Source organism: Hyaena hyaena, unplaced genomic scaffold (genome assembly GCF_003009895.1).
Source record: "Hyaena hyaena isolate Hyena2069 unplaced genomic scaffold, ASM300989v1 scaffold_91, whole genome shotgun sequence".
NCBI classification, from domain to species: Eukaryota; Metazoa; Chordata; class Mammalia; order Carnivora; family Hyaenidae; genus Hyaena; species Hyaena hyaena.
In genome coordinates this window covers 2757196-2779935 of record NW_024080725.1, presented here as the reverse complement: position 1 = coordinate 2779935, position 22740 = coordinate 2757196, and the positions used below count along the sequence as shown (strand labels likewise).

The 22740-nt window shown below is 43.0% G+C and overlaps 1 protein-coding gene across 10 annotated transcripts in view; it reads left to right on the top strand.

Annotated features, from left to right (window-relative positions):
* Nucleotides 1-22740, top strand: part of CLASP1 (cytoplasmic linker associated protein 1) — a 264293-nt gene that overhangs the window by 94769 nt on the left and 146784 nt on the right. For all 10 annotated transcript variants that reach the window (XM_039234904.1, XM_039234903.1, XM_039234905.1 and 7 more), the window contains exons 7-8: nucleotides 4089-4186; nucleotides 18587-18654. In XM_039234904.1, coding sequence (XP_039090835.1) covers nucleotides 4089-4186; nucleotides 18587-18654 — 166 coding nt within the window. The remainder of the gene's footprint in view (nucleotides 1-4088; nucleotides 4187-18586; nucleotides 18655-22740) is intronic.

Genomic DNA, 22740 nt, shown 5'->3' with positions numbered 1-22740 from the left:
CCACCCAGGCACCCTGGGATTTTGACACGTTTTAATTTACTGAATCATGATTTCTGTTTCAACTTTAATTTGAAAAGAAACTTAAACTTCTAAGTTATAGGGGCACCTCAATTTTAGCTCAGGATGTGATCTTGTGGTTAACAAGTTCGAGCCCCGCGTCGGGCTCTGTGCTGACAGCTCACAGCCTGGAGCCTGTTTCGGATTTAGTGTCTCCTCTCTCTGCTCCTCTGCAGCTCGTGTTCTGACTTCCTCTCTTTCAAAAATAATAAACACTAAAAAGAAAGTTAAAAAATTCTAAATTACAAAATGGGTTATTTGGCCTTTTCTGCCTTTTTGGCCTTCTTTCCATTTTTGCTTCCCGTGGGGGGAGAAAAATCCTTCATCGAGGTCACACTGTGAGGCGATTGCTACTGTCACATGGTGTCCCTCAGGCGAGCGGAAACGTCAGCCTGGCTAGCGGAAGCTCCTTATTGTAACCCAGACACTGCTGCTGGCTGCCCGGGTGATGTGAACACGCACAGTGGGCTTCTGGGACACCAAGCACTGGGACACAATGACTTTGGTGCTCAGCTGGCAGGTTTGACAAGTCTGTGTCAGACAGATGGACCCGGAGTGCTCAGACTACACTCCTGGTGATGGGTGGGCCATGTTGGCCTTCGGAGTGTTTACCTGTACATCATGCCTGCATCCACACACGAGCTCTGTCCATGTCTCCCAGAATCCTCCTGCTGGGAAACTTTACCACTGTTTCTCTGCTACTGCCGCGCTCAGTCCGTCCTCCTCCTGGCACGTGTGACTGTGTGTCACGTGTCTGTGTTCTTGCCCTTACTTTCACCTTGACATCAGTCTTTCCTGCTGGGGGCCCCGCCAGTGGCCAGCCTCCTCTGTTTCCCCATCAGCAGTGGTCCTGAGAGAGAGGTCATAGTTCTGAGGATGTCAGGTTCTGTAAAGCATTCAACTTGCACCTTCCAGGTGGCATTTAATATATGGGGCTCTTGGAGTCCCAGCGACCTCAAATGTTGGGGTTCCTTTTGTATGGCGAGCCTGAGGTTGGACAACAGCAGGATGGGGCCCTATCCTCGTGTGTAGAAGTGAGCACGATGTGGTGCCTTCTCCCTGAGTTATTTTTACAGAACTTCCCTTCTTGTTTGGGATGTAGTACTTTGTAGTAGGAGAGGAGATGCATCCCTCTCTATCTCCTGCACCAAGGGTGCTGTAGACCCTCAAATGCTGCCCGACCCTGTAGCTTTGGGGGCCTGAGGAATGATGGTTCAAAGGCTTAGGAGGTTGTTTCAGGACATGTAGGTGGTACCACTTCCCCCAGCCATCGTGTTGAGTGTTGTATACACACAACATGATTGCAGCCTAACAGACTGGCTCATGTGTCTGTGTATGTGTCCGCACGACATTTAGCTTCACGTTTGGAGTTTTGGTGGGTTTTTTCCCTTAAATGGTTATTTTTGAGAGAGGGAGAGAGAGTGCACATATGACTGGGGAAGAGGCAGAGAGAGAGGAAGACAGAGGATCCAAAGCAGGCTCCACACTATCAGCACAGAGCCCCAAACGGGGCCCGAACTCCACAAACCGCGAGGTAACCACCTGAGCCAAAGTTGGGAGCTTCACCGACTGAGCCACCCAGGCGCCCCTAGAGTTTTGGTGTTTTTATTTTTGTTATATTTCCAACGTCCCTTGAAAGACGAGAAGGTGGGGCAGAGCTGCCCCTGAGTTCCCTCAAGGCTGGGTGACGGCAGCCTGTGTGCCCGACCCTCCATGTTCCCTTCTCCCTCTGCCGGCGGGGTCCCTGCCAGTGCCATTTGTCATCATACATGCACCCTGCTCCACTCATTTATCGTGCTTCCTGCCTGCACCGTGCAGGCACTTTAGCTGCAAATAAGAGGCACCCACATATTTGTTGAACGAATTTGTTACTTCTTCTGGCCCTCCAAGCAACCTTCAGCTCACAGAGGAGAAAATGGAGACTAAAATAGTTTATATATTTTATGCAGGATGACACAGCTCCTAAGTGGCCAACTGGGTACTCGGATCTACTTTGACCCTAAGGGTGGTAATTTTTCCACTAAATCTGTTGATGGTCCAGACTCTCTAAGTAGGACAAGATCGTGCTTGCTCATTAGGTGATTGGCTGAGAACAGTGGCATCATTAGAAAGTGAGCCAAGTGATGCGCTGACCGCTGACCTTCAAGACGCGGTGGCGTTACCGACTTGTGGGATGTATACATGTCTCCGTATAAAACTGGTACCTCACATCAGAAGGTACTTCTCCCAGATAAGCTGATCATGTGTTTCAGACGGGCCACCATAACAGAATACCACAGATCTGGTGGCCTGAACACAGATTTGTTTCTCACAGTTCTGAAGGCTGGTAGTTTGAGGTCAGGGTGCTGGTGTGGTCTGGTTCTGGGGGGGTCTCTTTCCCGTCTGCAGAGCGCTCCCGCCCTGTGTGCTCACCTGACCTCTTCATACACGAGTGGAGAACAGAGCCAGCCTTGGGCGCCTTTTCTTACAGAAGCACCAGTCCTGTTGTCCCAGGGCCCTACTCTTGGGACATCATTTAACCTTAATTACCCCCTTGTACAGGCTCTGTCTCTAAAGGCAATCACACCGAGGCTTAGGGCTTCAGCATAGGGCCGTGGGGGGACACTGACATCCAGTCCACGAGGTTTGCTCTTTCCCACCATAAGGGGAAAAATTCTCAGTGAGGTTACCTGTCCCATAACACCGTTCAGGATCGAGAATTGCTTGTGTCCCTACTTCCTCCCTCTGTCTTCTCTCTGTTATCTTGATTGTCTTGCTTGAGAACAGATCCAAAATCATGCTGCGCCCCTGCCTTTGCCTGCTGAGGTAAGGACACCTCTCCCCGCCTTCCCCCTCACGGGCTGGCCGTGGTTCCGGGCACAGCATACTAAACATTTTCCCCCATGTGTTTACTTGCAAAGTTTTGAATCTGTAGAAAAATTGTAGGGCTAGTACTGACATCTGCATTTACCCGTTAATGTTTGTTTTCTCCCTCCCTGTGTGCACGCACACCCACACGCAGAATGCACTCTTGTTTCTGAGCCATTTGAAAGTATCTTACACACATGATGGTTTTACGCTGAGAGCCCTCCATGTGTATCTCTCAGTAGCAAGGGTGTTTTGTCCTGTACCTGCCCGTTGTTTGCACATGCAAGAAATTCAGCCTGGATACGGTGGTAATGTTTGATGGGCAGTCCACATGCATATTTCCCTGTTTCTGTTTGTTTTAAATCTGTTCTGTTTCTAAGCCCTGTTTCCTGCTGCTTTCTGAGTTCATGTCTGTGTGTGGCCGGCCGCTCACCTTTTCCTGAGGCACACGCCCTGCACCTCTGCTCATACCTTGGCGCACAGGCTGTGCCTTGTTTGGAACCTGTCTTGTTCCATCTTTCCCTGGTAAACTGCTATCCCCTCAGCACATTTTAAGTGGTTCCTTCCTCTTCTGGGAAACGTTTCTTGGTACCACCTGTGTGCTTGCTCCCTTTCCCAGACTGTGTGAGCTCTTTATACTCTTGTATGATGTGTACTACATCCTGCCCTGTATTAAATGTAGAATTTATGGACGCTTCTCCCCCCCTCCTGCCCATCTCCTTTTAGGACTATTAGCTTCTTGAATCCAGGCCTCTGTGTAGCCTTTACTACCCATTTTTTTGCTGCTCACTAAGTATTTGTTTTATTGAGTTAAATCTAGAACGCTTTTCACATGGTGTTTTGTTTTTAGCATAACTCACTTGTTTCTAGTGTTTTCTGTGTGGGGAAGATGATCTGACAACCGCGGTTTCCTGACACCATCTGAAAGAATCAAAAGAACTAAGGGACGTGGACTTTTGACACGTCTCCCCGGGTTGGGACCTGAATTTACTCATTGGAGTTGTACCAACAACGTCAGCCGGTCAGACGTGGCTTTGTCTAGTCAAACGTCTGTAAGGGATCGTATCACAGTCACGTTGGTAGATCGGTGATAAACTCGGGGTGGTGTGTAGCCTGTTGCGTCCCAGCAGCAGGTGCTGTGGGTTGACACAGAGCAGCTGTAAGATCTCTTCTTTTACATCTAGGTTCGAGATGCAGCAATAAACAGCTTAGTGGAAATTTACAGACATGTAGGAGAACGTGTGAGGGCAGATCTCAGTAAAAAAGGATTACCACAGTCCCGGTGAGTTCAGACTTTTTTCCTTTCTTCTGCTCTCCCTCCCCTGTTCTTTTTTTCAGTTAACATCTTGGTTTGCACTACTTAATTTGTTGTGGTGATTGTATGCAAAGAATATATGATTGGAGGATTGGTGGTTGGAGAGCTCGTCCAGATCAAATGTCATGGCCCCTCGCATTCTACTTTTTCAGGAGGGGTACTGCCCCCCAGACACGTAGCCATGTCTCATGCCACATGTTGATTTTAGAAGTATGTTTAGAATTGAGTGCTGTTGAAAAATTCACCACTCTTGTGGTTCTTTAAGTTCTATATCTTGTATGCACAAAGCACCTGTGCATTTGTATGGTAGGTGCATGGTATAGTAGGTGCTTAAAATATGTTTGTTTGAATTAATGAAGCCTTTCCAGAATGAGTCTGGATAGAAATAGAGAAATAGTTATTCTGGAAGGCATCTTTGAAATGGTAGTTTTCTGTCAATCTCAGTACATAGAGGCCAATGCCAGGGGATCCGTGTCTCATCAGATCCAAGAAGACTTGAGTCCACAGAAGACTCTGTTGTAGTCAGAATTTAACATAATCAACAGACGGATATCCATAATTGTTACTGTGATGGAGAGACCTTAAACCCTTGTGCCACCCCCTTCCTTCAGGGGAGAGAGTGATGTGTGAGTCCTGGGAAGCTGGCCCAGGCTTGCGCAGTAGCTTCTCAGTGCCTGTCACCGTGTCCCTGGCCACACCAGAGGCCCAGAGACATGAAGTGACTGGGAAGAGTACACGGAAACGCTATCTTCTGACTCCCCTTTTGATTTTCTCTACCCTGTTTCACAAGAGTTTACAGAGTTTGGGGAGTCCAAATTTGGAATGGGACTCAGAAGTCCGCTGTCTTGATGTCCCCTGATTGGATGTGATGGAAGTGGACCCAGTCCCCTAAAGTAGGGGTTCTGTGAGCAGTCGTGTAGGGCTGTACTCCTACCTGACCCCAGGCTTGCTCACCACGGCACCTGAGCTGTGTGCAAGATAAGTGGGTGGGGTAAAACTATTTCCATGTTTTTATGACTCGTAATTGGTGAGAATCGATTTTTTTTTTTTTTTGGGTTCCTGTGTTTTATGAGCCTCAGCTTTCTGGTCTTTGAGTATATGCGAGAACACTTAGGAGAAAGACGAACTCAAAGATGAAAGCACTGCACAGTGTTCCAGGGAAAATTGGAGGGCCTAGGCGAGCAGGGAGAGCAGGGCTGGAGGGGGAGGGTTTCCTACTGATGACATCAGCATCACCGCTGGGAGACAGGCTGTGAGCACGGAAGCCCTTCCCGGCCCTCCTGGGATGGCTTCACCAGGCTGCGTGGCTTGAGGTGGCCCCAGGCCCCAAGCGCACCATCTCAGCCAGTGGGACTGGCGCATCCCGTCTGAAGGGAAGTGACATGGGAACACTGAGGTCTAGAGATTCGAAGGTGCAGGGGAGGCTCCTGTCCTTGGAGGCCTCGCAAGGCTGGATCTGGACTGGCAGCTGGCAGTGACCTTTTGGGCGGCCTCCTGTCATTCCCCAAGAGTGGTCAAGGATGGGTCTGTGTGCCCCAGCAGTGGGTGGTCCGCCCAATACCCGCTTTCCTTCTGGGGGTCTGGAACTTTGATAAGTGCTATGGGGGGGGGTGTCTGTGGGACCAGCCCCGGCTGACACCGGGAGGCAGCACGGCACAGAGTTGTCACAGCTCGCTGCTGGGGCATTAAGCACATTTTCTGTGACTCCACCCCACTGGGAGGGGCTCTCGGAGTCTTGTGCCAGGTGGCCTATAGACCTCTCCCCTCGTGCCTGCTCCCGTTTCTGTCTCTCAGAGCGCCCTCAAGTGTGGTAGTGACAGCTCTGAGCGTGACTGTGTGCCAGGTCCGGGGCTCTTCCAGCCGGTCACTAAGCCTGGGTGTGGTCTTGGGGACCCCAGCACAAGGACACTTTAGGTAAGCTTCTAGGGGCACTTAATGCCAGCCGGAGCCGGGGCTGGGGCCTTTTTGTCCCGACTCTCAGGGTTGGGTTGTCTCCAATACCATCCTCCTTTTTTTTTTTCTTAATACTGAAAAGAAGCTGCAGAAGAGCTGGGACCTCTGAATGAAAGTGAGGGTTTTCAATTTCTCATGTGACCGAAATTACTGCCTGAAGATTGTAGAGCACATGGAAAGGGCGGTCCTGGGGAAGGGGACCCACGCCCTTCAGGGCTGTCGTAGAACCCGGTAGACACGGTGGAGAAGGGGCTGGCGGTGCTTCAAAGGCGCTCTTCCGGTGAGAGGAGCCAAGACTTCGTGTTTCTTTGTATTTATTACAAGGCACTTCCCTAGCACTGTGACAGTCAGAGGCCCTGGCTGCCACCTTTATTTCGATTTTGCCGGTGACATGTACAAACAGAACGAAATTCCACTCTTTTAAAGAATCTGCCTGTTCAAAAAATCCATTGCCTGCTGTATGTGGCTCCAAGTGGCTGACAGGAATACTTGAATGTTCTAGACTTCTGTTATGTCATATATATGTATCTATTTTGCTGTTACTTGAGCATCATAGATTTTCAGCCTAGCAAGATGCCACAGGACTAATAAAGTATTGTGGGATATGTGCAGTGCTTTCTGAAACTTGGATATAATCCTGAAGTAGAAATGCTATACTCTCAAGAGTTTGTCCATTGGGTTAGTGTTGTATTTGAGAAGATTAATTCCAAATCTAAGAAATACATGATGAAACAAATGCCATAACGTCAGCTAAGTGACTTAAATGATAAGAGCAGTAATGTGCTTTGAGGTGCAGTTTCTTTTTCCATTTTGCAGCTGGGAAGACACTTGGCCTTTCATTGGTTGCATGTGGGGGGCTGGACCTTCGCCTTTGGGTCGTGTATTTAGTTATTATTTGGGTCTTCTTGTCTGTCTGGTGGCTAACATCATATTGAGCCAGATAACGTGGAGATGGCCAGCAGCGTCTTGTGCACCTTAGAAGGTCTCAGCATGATTGAGCTGTGGCCCTTGGTCAGGACAGTATTGGGCCATTTTACACTGTCTTACACCCCCGTCTTCACAGTTGCTGCACATGATGTGGTTGGGAGGTAAAGCCGTGAGGAATTGCTGCCTGTGTTTCTGTGGGACACCGTGTCGTGCGTGTTCGTGAGGCCCGCGTGGCACACCTATAGTTCCCTGTGACTTACTTTCATAGATGCAGGCTGTTAGCCCTTTCACATTCACCGTCACCCCATGGCACATTCCAGAAAGCATCTTTACCCAGTAGGATAGATTTAGTTCATGACGTTTATGGTGTGAAGTTTCTTCTGAGACCATCATTTTGGAAGCAGACTCCTCAGACAGTAGCTGCTTTAAACCTGAAGGTCATTTAATTCCCATATAGAGCCCATCATCTGAAACGTTTGTTAAACTGGCCTCATGTGCCAGCAGTTTTGAAGAGTATTTGCTTCAGTATCAGTGTATTTGCTTCGCTGCCTCAACTTAAAACATTTATGAACATTCACTGGTCATCACTAACAATTGTGTTGCCAAAGGGAGAATTGAAACTTACTTATTTTCGAGTTGCTTGTGTAAGCTTCAGCGGAATAGAGGGGGCCCAAGGCAAAAGCAGAGGAGAAGTGTGTTCTGTGATGTTCCTTCATTTTTAAGTTTTATTTTATGTGTGAGGCACTTAGAGTTGACTGGATTTGGAAGATACAGTGAGGAAAGGCAGGCCCTTACCTTCTGGCATTTCCCTCGAGGGGTGAACGCTGGGTGTCGACTGCCCTGTTTCTGTGGCTGTAAATACCGCGCACGCATTGTCCTGGCTGGTTTCCGTCACTGTAAGGACTGCACTTTGGATGATGGAGGGTGGACGTGCGCTCCCCCTGACCGTGCCATGCCACTTGACAGCTCCCTGTCCGCCGACTGGCCGTTTTGTACTTGTGATTACGACGACGTTTTGTTCGTATTTTGGCCACAAGTGCCCTTTGAGCCCACTGTACGTGGTGAACTGATCACTTTACCCTTTATTTTCCTGCAGAACCTTCTGTCTCCCCTGGGTTAACGATCGTCTTACTTTCACTGGAGTAGCTGCCTCTGTGCCTACCATGTACCAGTGCCATCTGCACTCTGCCCTTGAACCTGCTGCAGCCCGGGCTGGCTGCCCTCACCATCTCTTCCTTCACCATCCTGACCTCTCTCTCTCTCTCTCATCATCCCTGGGCTCTGCTTCCGTCTTCGCCACCAGTGCTCCTGTTTCTCGGAGACCACGTCTTTTCTTTCCTGGCTTTCTCACTTGAGTTGTGCATGTCCTTCAGGAGCTGCCTGAGGAGAGACGTGGGGAAGGAAAACTTTTTTTGAGTTTGAGGTACCCTCGTTCTGTCTTGATGTTAATAGTGTGCTGGGGTTTAGAATTCCAGGTTGGGAGCCTTTTCATCCAGAGCATTAAAGCCAGTGCCCCGTTGTGTTCCAGCATTCAGTGTTTCTGCTGAAGGCTCTCAGGTCATCCTGAGTCTTCATCCTGTGCAGGTAGCTTGGGTTCTCTTTGCACCCAGAGTTTGTCTGAAACTTTACGACAGCGGGGCTCATACGAGACTGTGCTCGTTTTCTGTGCAGTGCACTTGGAGGGCCCTTCAGGCTGGACCCTCATGTCTTTTGGATCTGGGCAAGGACTTGGACCAGTCCTCCGATTTTCTTACTTTTCCTCCCATTTCTGTCTTAATAATTTTCCTCTGCCTTCTGGGAGATTTTCTCAAATTTATCTTCCAACCATTCTGTTATTGGGTATTTGATTTAAACACTTCTCCTCTTTTGTTCTAGTTGTACGTTCCTTTTTATAGCATTCTGTTTTGGTTTTTTAAATAAGAGCCTTCTTGAAATATTGTCTTATACCATAATTTTCATAGTTTTCACAATTTACCATTTCCCTTTAAAATGAACAGTTCAGGGGCGTCTGGCTGGCTCAGTCAGGTAAGGTTCCCACTTCAGCTCAGGTCATGATCTCACGGTTTGTGGGTTCGAGCCCTGTGTCAGGCTCTGTGCTGACAGCTCAGAGCCTGGAGCCTGCTTCGGATTCTGTGTCTTCCTGTCTCTCTGACCCTCCCCCGCTCATGCTCTGTCTCTGTCTCAAAAATAAATAAACTATAAAAAAAAATAAAATGAACAGTTCAGTTTGTACTGTATTCAGAAACTTATATAGCCATCGCTGCTATCAAGTGTTAGAACATTTGAAAAGAATCCCTCTATCCATTAGCATTCACTCTCCATTCCCTCCTTCCACCCAGACCGGCAACCACCAGTCTACTTTTTATTTCTGTGGATTTGCCTATTTTGAGATTTGCAAATAAAATCAAACAAAATGTAACTTTTCTCTGACTGCCTTCTTTCACTTACCACAGTCTTCAGAGTTCAGTCACACTGTAGCATGAGTCATTCCCTTCTTTCACTGAACAGTTTCACTGTGTGTTCATATCACGTTTGTTTATCCCTTCTTCTGTTGGTGGGCATGTCTTTCCACCTTTTGGCTATTGTGGATAATGCTGCTGTGAAAATGGCTGTACAGACGTCTCTTACATCCCCTGCATTCGGTTTGTTTGGTTAGATTTCAGAAGCAGACTTGCTGGATCTTATCCTGTTATATTTAATTTTTTTGAGAAACCGCCATGCTGTTTTCCAGAGCTGTGGCACCACTTTGCCCACCAGCTGTGTCAAAGGTTGTTGTTTTCTGTTTTTTTATTGTTTTGTATTGTTTTATTTTTTGATAATAGCCTTCCTAATGGATATTTCATTGTGGTTTTTAGTGATTTTATTTACCTTTGTTGAAAATCACTTGACCATTAATGTAAGGGTTTCTTTTTGTAATCTCATTCATCTATATGTCTGTCCTACTGGTACCTCACTGTACCAGCTTTGTAGTAAATTTTGAAATCCAAGTGTGTACTTTTCAAGATTGTTTTGGTTATTCTGGGTGCCTTGCAAATCCACATGGATTTTAGGATGTACTTGTCAATTTTGCAAAAGGGGAGTATTGCCATCCTAAAAACCTTAAGTCTTCCAGTCCATGAACATGGTGTGTCTTTTCACTTTTTAAAGACTTTATTGACTTTCAACAATTGCTTAGTAGTTTCTAGCAGACAAGTCTTGCACTTCTTTTGGTAAGTTTATATATTTTATTCTTTTGATGCTATTAAAAGCAGATTTTTTTTCTAAATTTCAATTGCTGATGGTTCATTTCTAATGCGTAGAAATACAATTGATTTTTAAAATATTGATCTTGAATTTAGCACCCTTGCTGAAATCCCTAAATGGTTTTGCTATGGACTTCTTCGGTAACAAAATATGTCATCTGCCAATAGAGATAGTTTACTTTTTCCTTTCCAATGTGGATGCTTTTTTTCCTTCTTTTTTTGCCTAAAAGCCCTGGCTAGAACTTCCAGTATAATGTTGAATAGAAGTGGTGAGCAGGAACAGCATTGTCCTGTTCCTGATCTCAGGAGGGAAGCTTTCAGTCTTTCAACATTGTTAGTTGTGGGGTTTTTTGTATATGACTTTATGAGGTTGAAGGCATTCTATTCCTTGTTTAAAGTGGTTTTTTTTTAATCATGAAAGGATGTTGGATTTTGTTAAATACTTTTTCTGCATCTGTTAAGATGATGATATGACTTTTTTCTTCTATTAATATATTAATTGATTTTCAGACATTAAACCAATCTTGTGTTCCTGGGATAAATCCCGCTTTGTCATGGCATGTAATATATGCTGCTGGATACATAAGGAATATTGGCCTGACTTTTCCTTTTATTGTGATGTCTTTCCCTGGTTTTGGAGATATTACTGTACTAGCCTCATAGAATAAATTGGAAAGTGTTCCCTCCCCTTTCTCTAGTTTTAAGGTATTATATACATTTTTTTGTTTAATTAATGACTTTATTTTTTGGAGCATTTTTAGAGGGATAGAAAAACTGGCTGGGAAGTACCGAATTCTTTCTCTCTTCTCTATTTTCCCCCTCCCACTTACCTCCATTTTCATCTGTATTTCACAAGATTTTGTGAATGGTTGGTGCTAATTCTTCTTTAAACATTTGTTAGAATTTACAACTTGTGAAGTCATGTGGACCTGAGCTTTGCTTTAAGAATGTGTGGTTTTGTTTTGTTTTGAAGTTTCATTTATTTAAGTAATCTCTGCACCCAACATAGGGCTGGAGCTCACAACCCAGAGATTAGGAGTTGTGTGCTCCTCCAGCTGAGCCAGCCCAGTGCCCCTAGGGATATTACTAATCCAGACTCTTTACTTGGTTATAGGCCTCTTCATATTTTGTCTCTTTTTGAGTCTCTTTTGGTAGATTGTGACTGCCTAGGAATTTGTCCACTTTACGTTATCTGATTTTTAACACACAGTTCAGTTCATAGTTTTTGTTTTTATTCTTTTTATTTTTGTAAGGATAGTAGTAATGTGCCTTCCTTTATCTTTTAAATTCAGTAATGTGTGTCTTTTTCTTTTCTTTTTTTCTGGCCAGATTAAAGATTTGTCAAATTTGTTGTTGTTGTTTTTCAAAGAACTAACTTTTGCCTTATTTTTATTGTTTTTCTGTATTTCATATATTTCTGCTTTAATCTTTATTATTTCCTTCCTTTTGCCTGGTTTGATTTCCCAGTTTTTTAAGGCAGAAAGTTAGGTTATTGATTTAATATCTTCTTTAAAAAATGTTTTTAATGTTTATTTATTTTTGAGAGAGACACACACACAGAGTGTGAGCAGGGAAGGGGCAGAGAGAGAGGGAGACACAGAATCTGAAGCAGGCTCTAGGCTCTGAGCCGTCAGCACAGAGTCTGCTGTGGGGCTCCAACTTAGGAACTCTGAGAAACCGAGCCAAAGTCAGACCCTTAACTGACTGAGCCACCCAGGCACCTCTAATAGCTTCTGTTTTAATGTAGACAATTGCACCTGTAAATTTCTTTGTAAGTACTACTAAAGCCACATCCCATGTTGTGCATATTGTGTTCATTTTTATTCATCTAAGGGTATTGTTTTAATTTGCCATTTGTTTTAAATCTTTGATCTCTCTGTTATTAAGAGTGTTTTATTAAATTTTATGTTATTGGTGGTTTTCTCATTTTTATTTGTCATTGATTTCTAATTTTATCCTACTACGGTTATAGGTAATAATTTCTATGTTCTATGATTTCAGTTCTTTGAAATTTGTTTTAGGCTTATTTTATGTTTTGGCATGTGATCTGCCCTGGAGAATGTTCCACGTGCACTTGAGAAGTATCTGTATTCTGTTGTTAATTATTGAAATGTGTGATATTGAAGTCTCCAATTAATACTGCTTAAGTATTTGTTTTTCTCTTCAGTTCTGTCACTTTTTGCTTCATGTATTTTGGAAGATATAATTATTGTATCTTCCTGATATGTTGACCCTTTTGTCATTGTAAAATGTCCTCCTTTGTCGCTGGTAGCAATTTTCGTCTTAAAGTCTATGCTGTCTGATAATAGTATAGCCACTCCAGACCTCTTTGAGCACTGTTTGCATGGAATATAGTTTTCTGTCCTTTTAGTTTCTATCTCTTTGTCTTTGTATCTCAACTAAATATCTTGTAGGTCGTATATAGCTGAGTATTATTTATTCAGTATGGCAATCTTTGCCTTTTCAATGGAGTGTTTAATTCATTTATTTAATGTAGTATCAATGAGATAGATTTATTTCTGCTGTTTTGATATTTGTGTTCTATATGTCGTGACTTATTTGTTTATTCCTCTGTTACTGCCTTATCTTATGTGAAATATACGGTTTTTTTGTGTACCATTTTAATTTTTTCTTGTTTCTTTCACTATTCTTTTTTGGAATTATTTTCTTAGTGTTTGCTCTGGGGATTTCAATTGACATCTTAATTTGTAGAAGCTTAGTTACAATTATTACCCTTAGTTAATTTCAGTATTAAAACTTTACTTTTCTATAGTTTTGTTTTCTCCCCTCCTTTCTTCTGTTGTGTTTATTTATGTCTTTACATATTACAGCTCACCATCACACACAGTTTTATAATTATGGTTTTATGTGGTTTCCCTTTAAGCTATGTAGGAGAAGAGTTAAAAACAACAAAAAAATATATTTATACTGCCTGTTATATTTACCTAGGTTTTATGTTTACCTTTGTAGTTACTTTTACTGGTGTTATCTTTATGTGGATTTGGGCTAACGTATATATGGTCTCCTTTCATTTCAGTCTGAAGGACTCTTCTTTTTTTTGTTTATCTAGGAATGTCTTAAATTCTTCATTTCTCCCCATCCAGAACCTGCAATTTACTCATGTAAAGACTGAAATATCTTTGGTTCAGAGAGGATTCTCAGCTTCATTTTTGAAGGATAATTTTGTTGGATATAGAATTCTTGGTTAAGATTTTTAAGTTTTCTTTTTTACACACGTATGTATTCATTTTCAAATTATTGAAGTTGAGATAGACTTAGTTGAGATTTTAAATTTTAAGACTTTGAATATGTCATTCCACTGCCACTTGGTCTCTATTGTTTTCCTTTCCTTTTCTTTGTTTTTTAAAAGAGAAATTATTTATATATCTTATAAAGGATTCTTTGTACACAGTGTGTGGCTTCCCTATTGTTGCTTTCAAGATTTTGTTTTTTCTTTTAGCAGCTGGTTTCTCATGTGTTTAGATTAGGATCGCTTTAAATTTATCCTATTTGGAATTTGTTGAGCTTCTTGAATATGTAGATTAGAATTTTATATAAAATGTGAGAAGTCTTTGGACATTATTTCTCCATATATTCGTTTTTGTCCATCATTCTCCTTTTTTCGTCTCTTTCTGCTATTTCATTATATGTATGTTGGTACGTTGGTATTATAGAAACATGAACTCTTAGGCTTTGTTTTTTTGTTGATTTTTACCATTCTTTTTCTTTTGTTTCTCAGGCAAGATATTGTCCACTGACTCCTCTTAAAGTTTTCAGCTTTTTTCCTTCTCCCAACTCAAGTTTGTTGTTGAGCCCTCTTGTGAATTTTTTTTTTTAAAGATTTTTAAAAGTAATCTCTATACCCAGCATGGGGCTGCTCAATCCCACAGCCCAGAGATCAAGATTTGCATGCTCTAAGAGCAACTGAACCAGCCAGGCAGCCCATCTACTGAATTTTTTATTTCGGTTTTATACTTTTCATTTCTAGAATCTCTGTAGGATTCTTACATTTTCTGTCTCTTCAGTGATTCTCTTTGGTAAGACATTCTTCTATTTACCTTTAGTTCTTTAGAAATAATTTCCTTTGTTTTATTTTCAACATATTTATAATAGTTGTTTTCAAGTATTCATCTCATAAGTCCAATCTCTGGGCTTCCTTTAAGAATAGTTTCTGTTGGGGCGCCTGGGTGGCTTAGTCGGTTAAGCGTCCGACTTTCGCTTAGGTCATAATCTCGCGGTTCGTGGGTTCGAGCCCCGCGTCAGGCTCTGTGCTGACTGCCAGCTCAGAGCCTGGAGCCTGTTTCAGAGCCTGTGACTCCCTCTCTCTCTGACCCTCCCCTGCTCACACTGTCTGTCTCTCTCTCCTAGAAATAAATAAAACATTAAAAAAAATTAAAAAAAAAAAAAAAGAATAGTTTCTGTTGACTAAATTTTTTTTTTTAACTCCATATGGGCCATATTTTCTTCTTTACCTGTGTAAATTATTTGTTGAAATAGGTCATTTAAAATAAGGTGGCAACTCTGGAAATCACATTCTGATTTTCTCTGTAGATTTGTTGTTGGTGGTGTTTGTTGCTCCGCTTGTTTAGTAATTTTCCTGAACTAATTCCATAAAGTCTGTATTTAAAAAATTTTTTTTTTTTTTTTTTTTTTTTTTAATGTGTACGGCCTCTAAGGTCTCTGCTTGGTCAGCATAGTGTTCAGCTAATGATTCAGCAGGGATTTCCTTGGATGCCTTCAACCAGTCAGTCTTGCAGTCTTTGCTGAGCACTGTCTGTGTTTGCTGGGAATGTTTTCAGTGTTCTGGCGGGCCGTTTATACATCTCTGTCTTCCCCTTCTCTGCCAGCTTGTGCAGGTCAAGGTCAGCCAGAGAGGAGACCTTAGCGTGTCCTCGGGTGCTTTCTCACACTTTCCTACAGTCTTGCACATATGTGTAACCTTCCAGATTCCCTGGAATGTGTCACATTTTTTTTCAGAGTCCCCTGTGAGCATCTCATTCTCCATTTTTGTTTGTAAGGTTTTGGTCAGTGTCTTTGCCCCAGTGATCATCATCTCATGCAGCTGCCTAGGTAAGCGGTTGTTGCTGATTCTTCTTGATCCTGGCTTCAGGGGCAACAGTGTCTCGTACCAAATGTGCTGTGAGTCAGGTAAAGTTAGACCCTGTGAGTGGGGACTCTGGGGTCCGCCAGACACATCACATCGTTACAGTTGTCTTGGAATGGGGATTTTTATGGCGCCCCAGACTTGCGCAGCCCTTCTCAGGGGCTTCGAGGCAGCTGGTTTTCAAACTGTTCGGATTGTGAGGCTGTTGATCTTCAGCTGGTGACTTCGAGATGGAGATAAGACACAGCAGAAGGGTGAAAAGCTTGCTGTCCTTATCAAGATTGAGCAGTTCTTCTTGAAGAGTGCTCCTTGGACTGTTGCAAACCTTTGTTTAATTTCCAGAGCTTTGAAAAACTTGATTCTGACATACTTTGTGAATGTTTTCTTCGCTTCTTTGAAGGAGCAGATTTCCTGTTGTTTGAAGGTCTTTTTCCCTGTTTGCTTTTATAATTACACGATTTTCTTTATCCCTTTGAAAGTATTAATGATAATATTTTAAAAATCTCTCATTACTCTTCTTTCCTGTGTATTGGGATTCTGGGGTATGCGTTTGTTCATCTTGGCACTCCCTTTTTCACTTCGAAGCTTTGCTCACGTGTCTTTGAATTGGTTTGTCTGCTCATATTTAAGAGCAGTGGACTAAAAAGTCACTTAGAAGCTCTGAGTGTATGGGTGGAGTTTGTTGACTGTGAGCTTACTAGTGCTTTTAGGAGATTATTTTAAATTTGTATTATAAGATAGTCTAGGAAGGAATAATTAGATATTACAGTAAAAAAAATAAAATGCCAGGTGGGCTTGAGGAGTTGAATATACATTTTGAATTCAGAAAAACCAGGGGAAAATGGTACTAGTTATTTGTCAGAGTAGTAAAGAAATTTAACTTAAATTTGAGATCCAGAGATTTAACATAAAAAAGTGAAATAAAGTTGGTGGCTTCAGAGAGTAATCATTAGTTACATATTCAGCGTCTTTGAATGTCTAAAACTCCCCCTTTGCGGCTTGTGCAAATTCGTGGGTCCCCGGGAGGCATTTTGTATTGCTCGGTTCAGAGCTCGCAGCCGAAAGCCATTCGTGAGGGATGCTCTGCTGGTGTCAGACTTTCCTGAAGCCAGGTTACCTGTCTCTTGAGGTGGTTGCCTTCTTAGGAGCTGCCAAATGGGCATCGCCAAACAGAGAATGAGGCACAGCTACCGAGATGGGCGTAGGTGGAGGGAAGGGCTTGCCTTCCTGAGGGATTACTGAGTTAAAATGCGGGTACCAACACCAGCAGTCTGTTTAGCATTCTCCTACCTGGATGTTTGGGCCTGCTGGTGGGGGGTAGTGTGGCCCCAGTGATAGACGTTACCATAGACAGAGCATCTGCGGGCTTGCTCACAGTTGCCATCGATAAGGTGACTGCTGTCCCAGGAACGGATGAAGGACTTGCCCCTTGCAGTAATTTTAGGACCAACCAGGCTAGAGGCGTACCCTGTCCCTCCCTTGCATGCCCACGTCAGAGGGCGCAGCTGTGACACAATAAAGTGGTAAGCTGGTCAGGGCACGCCCTGGCAACCTGTATAGTGATATTATTTATGCGCTTTTTTATGCCACTGGAGATCTTTGGTGCTTATAAAAGGGAAGGTGATGGAAACATCATAAGAAATTGGTCTAAGGCTTTTTTCCAGATCTTCAGTAACTTCTGGATTTGAAAGTGAGTTTTACTCATATCTGGTCCTCAGGTGACAAATAAGCCTTTTTGTGATTCAGTGTCAACTTTGATTCATTGGTAGGGGCTGCCTGGAGCAGTTTTGAGAAGGATGTTGAAGCCCCATCTGGACTTAGACGGGAAGATGGGCCAAGAAGAGTGATACCTGCCATGGCATGGGGGAGGTGGAGGGACAGTATGTCAGGCTCCTTTACCCCCTTCATTGTACCTCGCTTGGCTGATGTGTATTTTTGGCTCCCCTGTTACTTAGACTGTGACATCCTAAGTAGAAAAGAATGAAGTAGAAGCTGTAGAAGTCAGGAACCTTATACAACGCAGCATCTGGCCAGCTCAGTGCTGGACTCAGTGGATGAACTCTGAAGGAACGGAAGCCAGAATGTACGTAGTTTCTGTACCGAGTGTAGAACAGTCTTCACGCAGTGATGGACTCTCCTGCATGACGTGGTGTTTGATGTGTACAGAATACGAGAAGAACACAGTTCCCATCCCTATCCTGAAGGAGGGTCCATTCTAGTTGTCAAGAAGAGACAAACATGTTTGAAATGATGAGAGCTCGTATGATGGGATAGTTTGTAAGTCAGCGCTAAATTTCTAGGCTGGTCCCCGAAATGGTGGTGTAGGTTTGAATACAAAAATATGTTGCTTTTTTCGAATCTCCGCCTTTACACTTATTCCAAAATATCTGTGTTTTACTTGGGAAAGCCTAGTTTTTTCTTGACTTTTTCTACCAGGCAAGATTAGCATCCATCTACCCCACCCCGTTTTCCTCTCATTATTGGTGTCACTAGGATGGAATATTTTGACCGGTTAAAGAAGTTTGTTTTGATTTAAATGTCAAGGTGAAAATGATCCATTAATGGAAAGTGTTGTGTAGATTTTTTTTAGTTAAGGATTATCTAGTCACAGTGTTTGTTTCTAGAGAAATTACTTTAGCGTTTCTGAATTAAGCATAAGTCACAGAAAAGCCTTTATCTTGTAATGTCAGTGCGTTTGAACAACAGCAGTATGTGCTTAGAAATAGGAGAAATATGCTTTTCATAATGTATACATTTTGTGTAAGGTAGTCAATTTAATACAGTGTCTGAGAGCATGGGCTCTGGGTTCTTACTCTGAGGGCTGGCATCTCCACCCTAAGTAAGTTATTGGGTCTTGATTTCTTCATCTCTAAAATGGGATGGTAATCTCATAGATGGCTGTCATAAGGATTAAACAGGATTTTTCAGAGCGAGCCCTGAGTCAGTACTTGGTTTATGAGTGCTTAATTACTGTTGGATATTATTAAGGTAGTTACTGTTTTTGTTATTAAGTGGGTTTGTATCATTGATCTTTATTTTTTGGGAGTGTGATTCAGTTTCACTTTAGTGTTTTAATATAATTGACTATAAACAGTGACTGTTAATAGTTTTTATATGTACATGTGCTTTTTTTTCATACAGGTTGAATGTAATTTTTACAAAATTTGATGAAGTCCAGAAATCTGGAAACATGATCCAATCAGCAAACGGTGAGTAGAAAAGCAATTGTTCTCTTTTTGCCTTTTCAGTTTTAGGTCAGTAATGCTCGTGCTATTTCTGAACAGCTGAATTTGATATCTTGAAAACAGTTTCTAGGTCTGAAGACTTAGCCTCCATTTACCCACTTTCCCAGGCCAGAAGCTGTGAGGTTGTCATTGGCTTGCTTTCGTAGCTCGCCTGGAACTCGTGAGCTGATCCCGTTGGCTGTACTTTTAGAAGTACATGAGGACTTCCTGGGCTCCTGCGGTAGCTGTTGCTCTCCTGGCACCCAGCTGTCGTTCTCTTTTCCCTGTGCTCTCGTGGTAGCATCCCGACCACCGTCCACTGTGACTTTCCCGGTGCCTACGGGCTGTTTCCCGCACAGCCCTCAGAAGAATCCTTCCGTTTTTATTACTTCTTAATTTTTAAAATTTAAGTAGGCTCCACGGCCAGCATAGGGCTCGAACTCACGACCCTGGGACTGAGTCGTTCACTCTGCCAGCCGAGCCAGCCAGGTGCTCCCAGAGGAATCCTTTTAGAATGTAACTCACGTGATGTTATTCCCCTGTTCGGAGTCGTCCAGAGGTTTTGCACCACACCCAGACCCCGGTTCAGTGACTCCCCGTGGCCAACCAGGCCCTGACATGATCTGACGCTGACCACCATTCTGATGTCCCCTGACGTTCTTCTCCTGGGTTCTCTTGCCTCCACTTCCACTGGCCTCCTTGCTAATTTTAAACTTTCCAAGCGTCTCTTGCTTCAGGGCCTCTGTGCTTACAATTCTTTCTGCTTGAATTCTTTCTGCTTGAAACATTTGTCTGCTGGGTGTCTTCCGGCCCTCCTCCTCGTTCCATCCAGATCTCGGTGCAGACACCCCCATTTCCGAGGTTGGCCAGGATAGCACATCCAGTGTTCTGAAGGTACCTTCATCCTGTTTAGTGTTCCTTCCTCCTGCGTATCACTGCAAAAATGTGTGTTCACGAGGGCAAGAACTTTGTATTATGCCTTTCTTTACCTTTAGTGCCTCAAAAGGTCACTGACATGTGGTATACAGGTTTGCAGTAAATATTGTTGAACAGATAAACAAAATAACTGAGACTTGAATTGTGACTTAACTATTTCTGGTACCTGTAGGACAAGTGGATATTTCTTATGATTCCAGAAGGGGAAGAAAAGACACGTGAATTACTGTATGAGTGAAGTCCTCACAAAGCAGTTGCCAACAAGAACTTTCTCTGACTCTTGGATGCTCCTTGCATCATGTTGATTTCAGAACCTCCCAGGGATCTTAGATCACAGCATAACTTTCACGTTTTGAATATCTTGAGGTTGTAAAAAAGAGTTGTCCTTTTCAGAAAAGTTCTTCCTTGTACATAAGGACAGAACAGTAACAGGATACAGATCTTTTGACTCCTGCTTAGCTGTGTATCTGCCATTATCAAGTGAGGAATTTGTCATTGGATAGTAGGTTTCTTATAAAATGCTTAAAGACCTCTAAACATACTTTCTTTAATTCCCCCTTATTTCTTTTTCATATGTTTGTAAAAAGTATAACAATATTAAGAGGGAAAAAGAATATTTACTATAATTACGGTATCATCAACACATCAGTTTTCACGTTTTAAAAAATTTTTAAATGTTTTTTATTTATTTCTGAGACAGAAAGAGTGTGAGAAGGGGAGGGTCAGAGAGAGAGGGAGACACAGAATCCGAAACAGGCTCCAGGCTCTGAGCTACCTGTCAGCACAGAGCCCAACACGGGGCTTGAACTCACAGACCATGAGATCATGACCTGAGCCGAAGTCAGTTGCCCAACCAACTGAGCCACTCAGGCACCCCAGTTTTCACTTTTTTCATAGTTACTTACAGTTCATTTTCTGTAACTATATAATTTGTATATAATTTTATTATGGCATAATTTCTGTATATTGCCTCCTACGTTTTTTTTTAAAAAAGAGTTTTATTTATTTATTTATTTGGGGGGTGGAGGGGCAGAGAGAGAGAATCCCAAACAAGCTCAACACTGTTAGTGCAGAGCCTGATGTGGGGCTCAATTTCAACGAAACGCAAAATCATGACTGAGCTGAAATTGAGAGTCAAATGCTTGACTGACTGAGCCACCCAGGAACCCCTATTCATTTTTCTTTTAAAGTTTACTTATTTATTTTGAGAGTGAGAGAAAGAGAGCGAGCACACGCGCAAGCAGGAGAGGGGCAGGGACAGAGAATCCCAAGCAGGTTCGACACTGTCAGTGCTGAGCTCAGCGTGGAGCTCGATCCCATGAGCTGTGAGATCACGACCTGAGCTGAAATCAGGAGTTGGATGCTCAACTGGTGGAGGCACCCTGGCACCCCTAAAGATTTATTTATTTATTTATTTATTTATTTATTTATTTATTTATAGTCATCTCTATAGTCGGCATGGGACTCAAACTTAAAACCCCGAGATCAAGAGTTGCATGCTCTCCCGACTGAGGGTGCCAGGTGTCCCACCCCTACTTTCGTATACATTTTTGTGTGTGCTTCACAGCCTATCTGTGTTAGAGCTGGGAGCGGAACTCCGGCCCTGGAGTCCTACTGCAATGCTGAGTGGCACTGCTGGGGTGGCAGGGCAGGGCAGCAGTGGCAAGACATGGGCTTTTAAGTGTGTGTGTGTGTATTTGTGTAGTAGGTGTGGTTTCCCAGTGTAAAACTTATTGGTACTGAGGTAGAAAGTACCAGGTAAAGAGGTAGAGGTGGTGGCCGAAAAGTGAGTTTGTGTTTTGTGGCCTGTGTTAGAAATCCTCGCCGTGAAACAGCATCTCACTGTACTGTTGACGCTAGGGAGAAGGACCACACCCGTGCTGGAGGCTTGTCTGGGGGAGTGTGTGTGTACTCTGAGTTTTAATGAACAAGACTCACAGGATTTAATCATCGAGAATGCTAAAATCCTGTGGTATTGGGTGCATCATCATAGCAACATTTTATTCTCAATGTCTACGTGTAAGTATTGCCCCTGCACGTCCCTAGATGTATGCATATGTGGCAAAGTGGTAAGACTGAGAAGGAAAAGAGGCACTTTTAGGCATTTGTGATAAAAATAATAGATGGTAAGGAAACTTTAATTCAGAAATTCCTGAAGGTCTTAAAATATCAGCTTTCTGCTGTATATATGTAGTGTTATTTTTTAATTGTTAGAGCCAAAACAGAATAATCTAAGGTGTTTATATCAAGATTTTAGAATTCTTAAGCCCAATAAATTTGGTCTCTTTTCTGTAACTTTGAGAGACTGGTAAGATGTTCAGTAGCTGTCAAAAGCAAACTGCTTAATTTCCTTCTTTCCTCGAGTCATTGAGCATCTTGATAGCATAGAGATAGAGATAGTGTAATAAAACCCAAGCCCCCTTCTAATTTGTGGTTTTTGGCCCACCGACTCCCAATGGAGACAGTTGCTTAGCTGCTCTGGAGGTCAGACCACTGACTGGTCTGCTTACTGTTTTCTCCGGTTTGCTCCTTACAGAGGTAGACTGTGACCTCTGAACTCCTGTTGGTTCCTGGAATTTTTGTAGATTCCTTGGCATTTTCTGCATAAATAAGTCATCTGCCAGTAGGAACAGTTTTAGCTCTTTGAGATTTATATACTTTTTCTTTTTCTTGCCTTATTGCATTGGCTAGAATTTCCTCCACTACATTAAGTACAAGTGGTGAGAGTAAACAGCCTTATGTTGTTCCCGGTCGTAGGTCTTTCACAACTAAGCATGATGTTAATTGTAGTTTGTTTGCTCTTTAACGAGATGAGGCAGTTCTCATCTATGCCTATTTAAGTTTTTATCACAAGTGGGTGTTGGATTATTTTCAGAGGAGAAATCATCAGCTTATTTTAAATATTGAGATATAATGGGTGCCTGCGCGGCTCAGTCAGTTAAGCGTCCAACTTTGGCTCAGGTCATAGTCTCACACTTCGTGCCCCGCATCAGGCTTTGTGCCGACAGCTCGGAGCCTGGAGCCTGCTTCGGATTCTGTGTCTCTCTCTCTCTCTGCCCCTCCCCAGCTCATGCTCTGTCTCTTTTTTTAAAATAAACAAACATTTTTAAAAAAGTAATAAATACTGAGATCTAA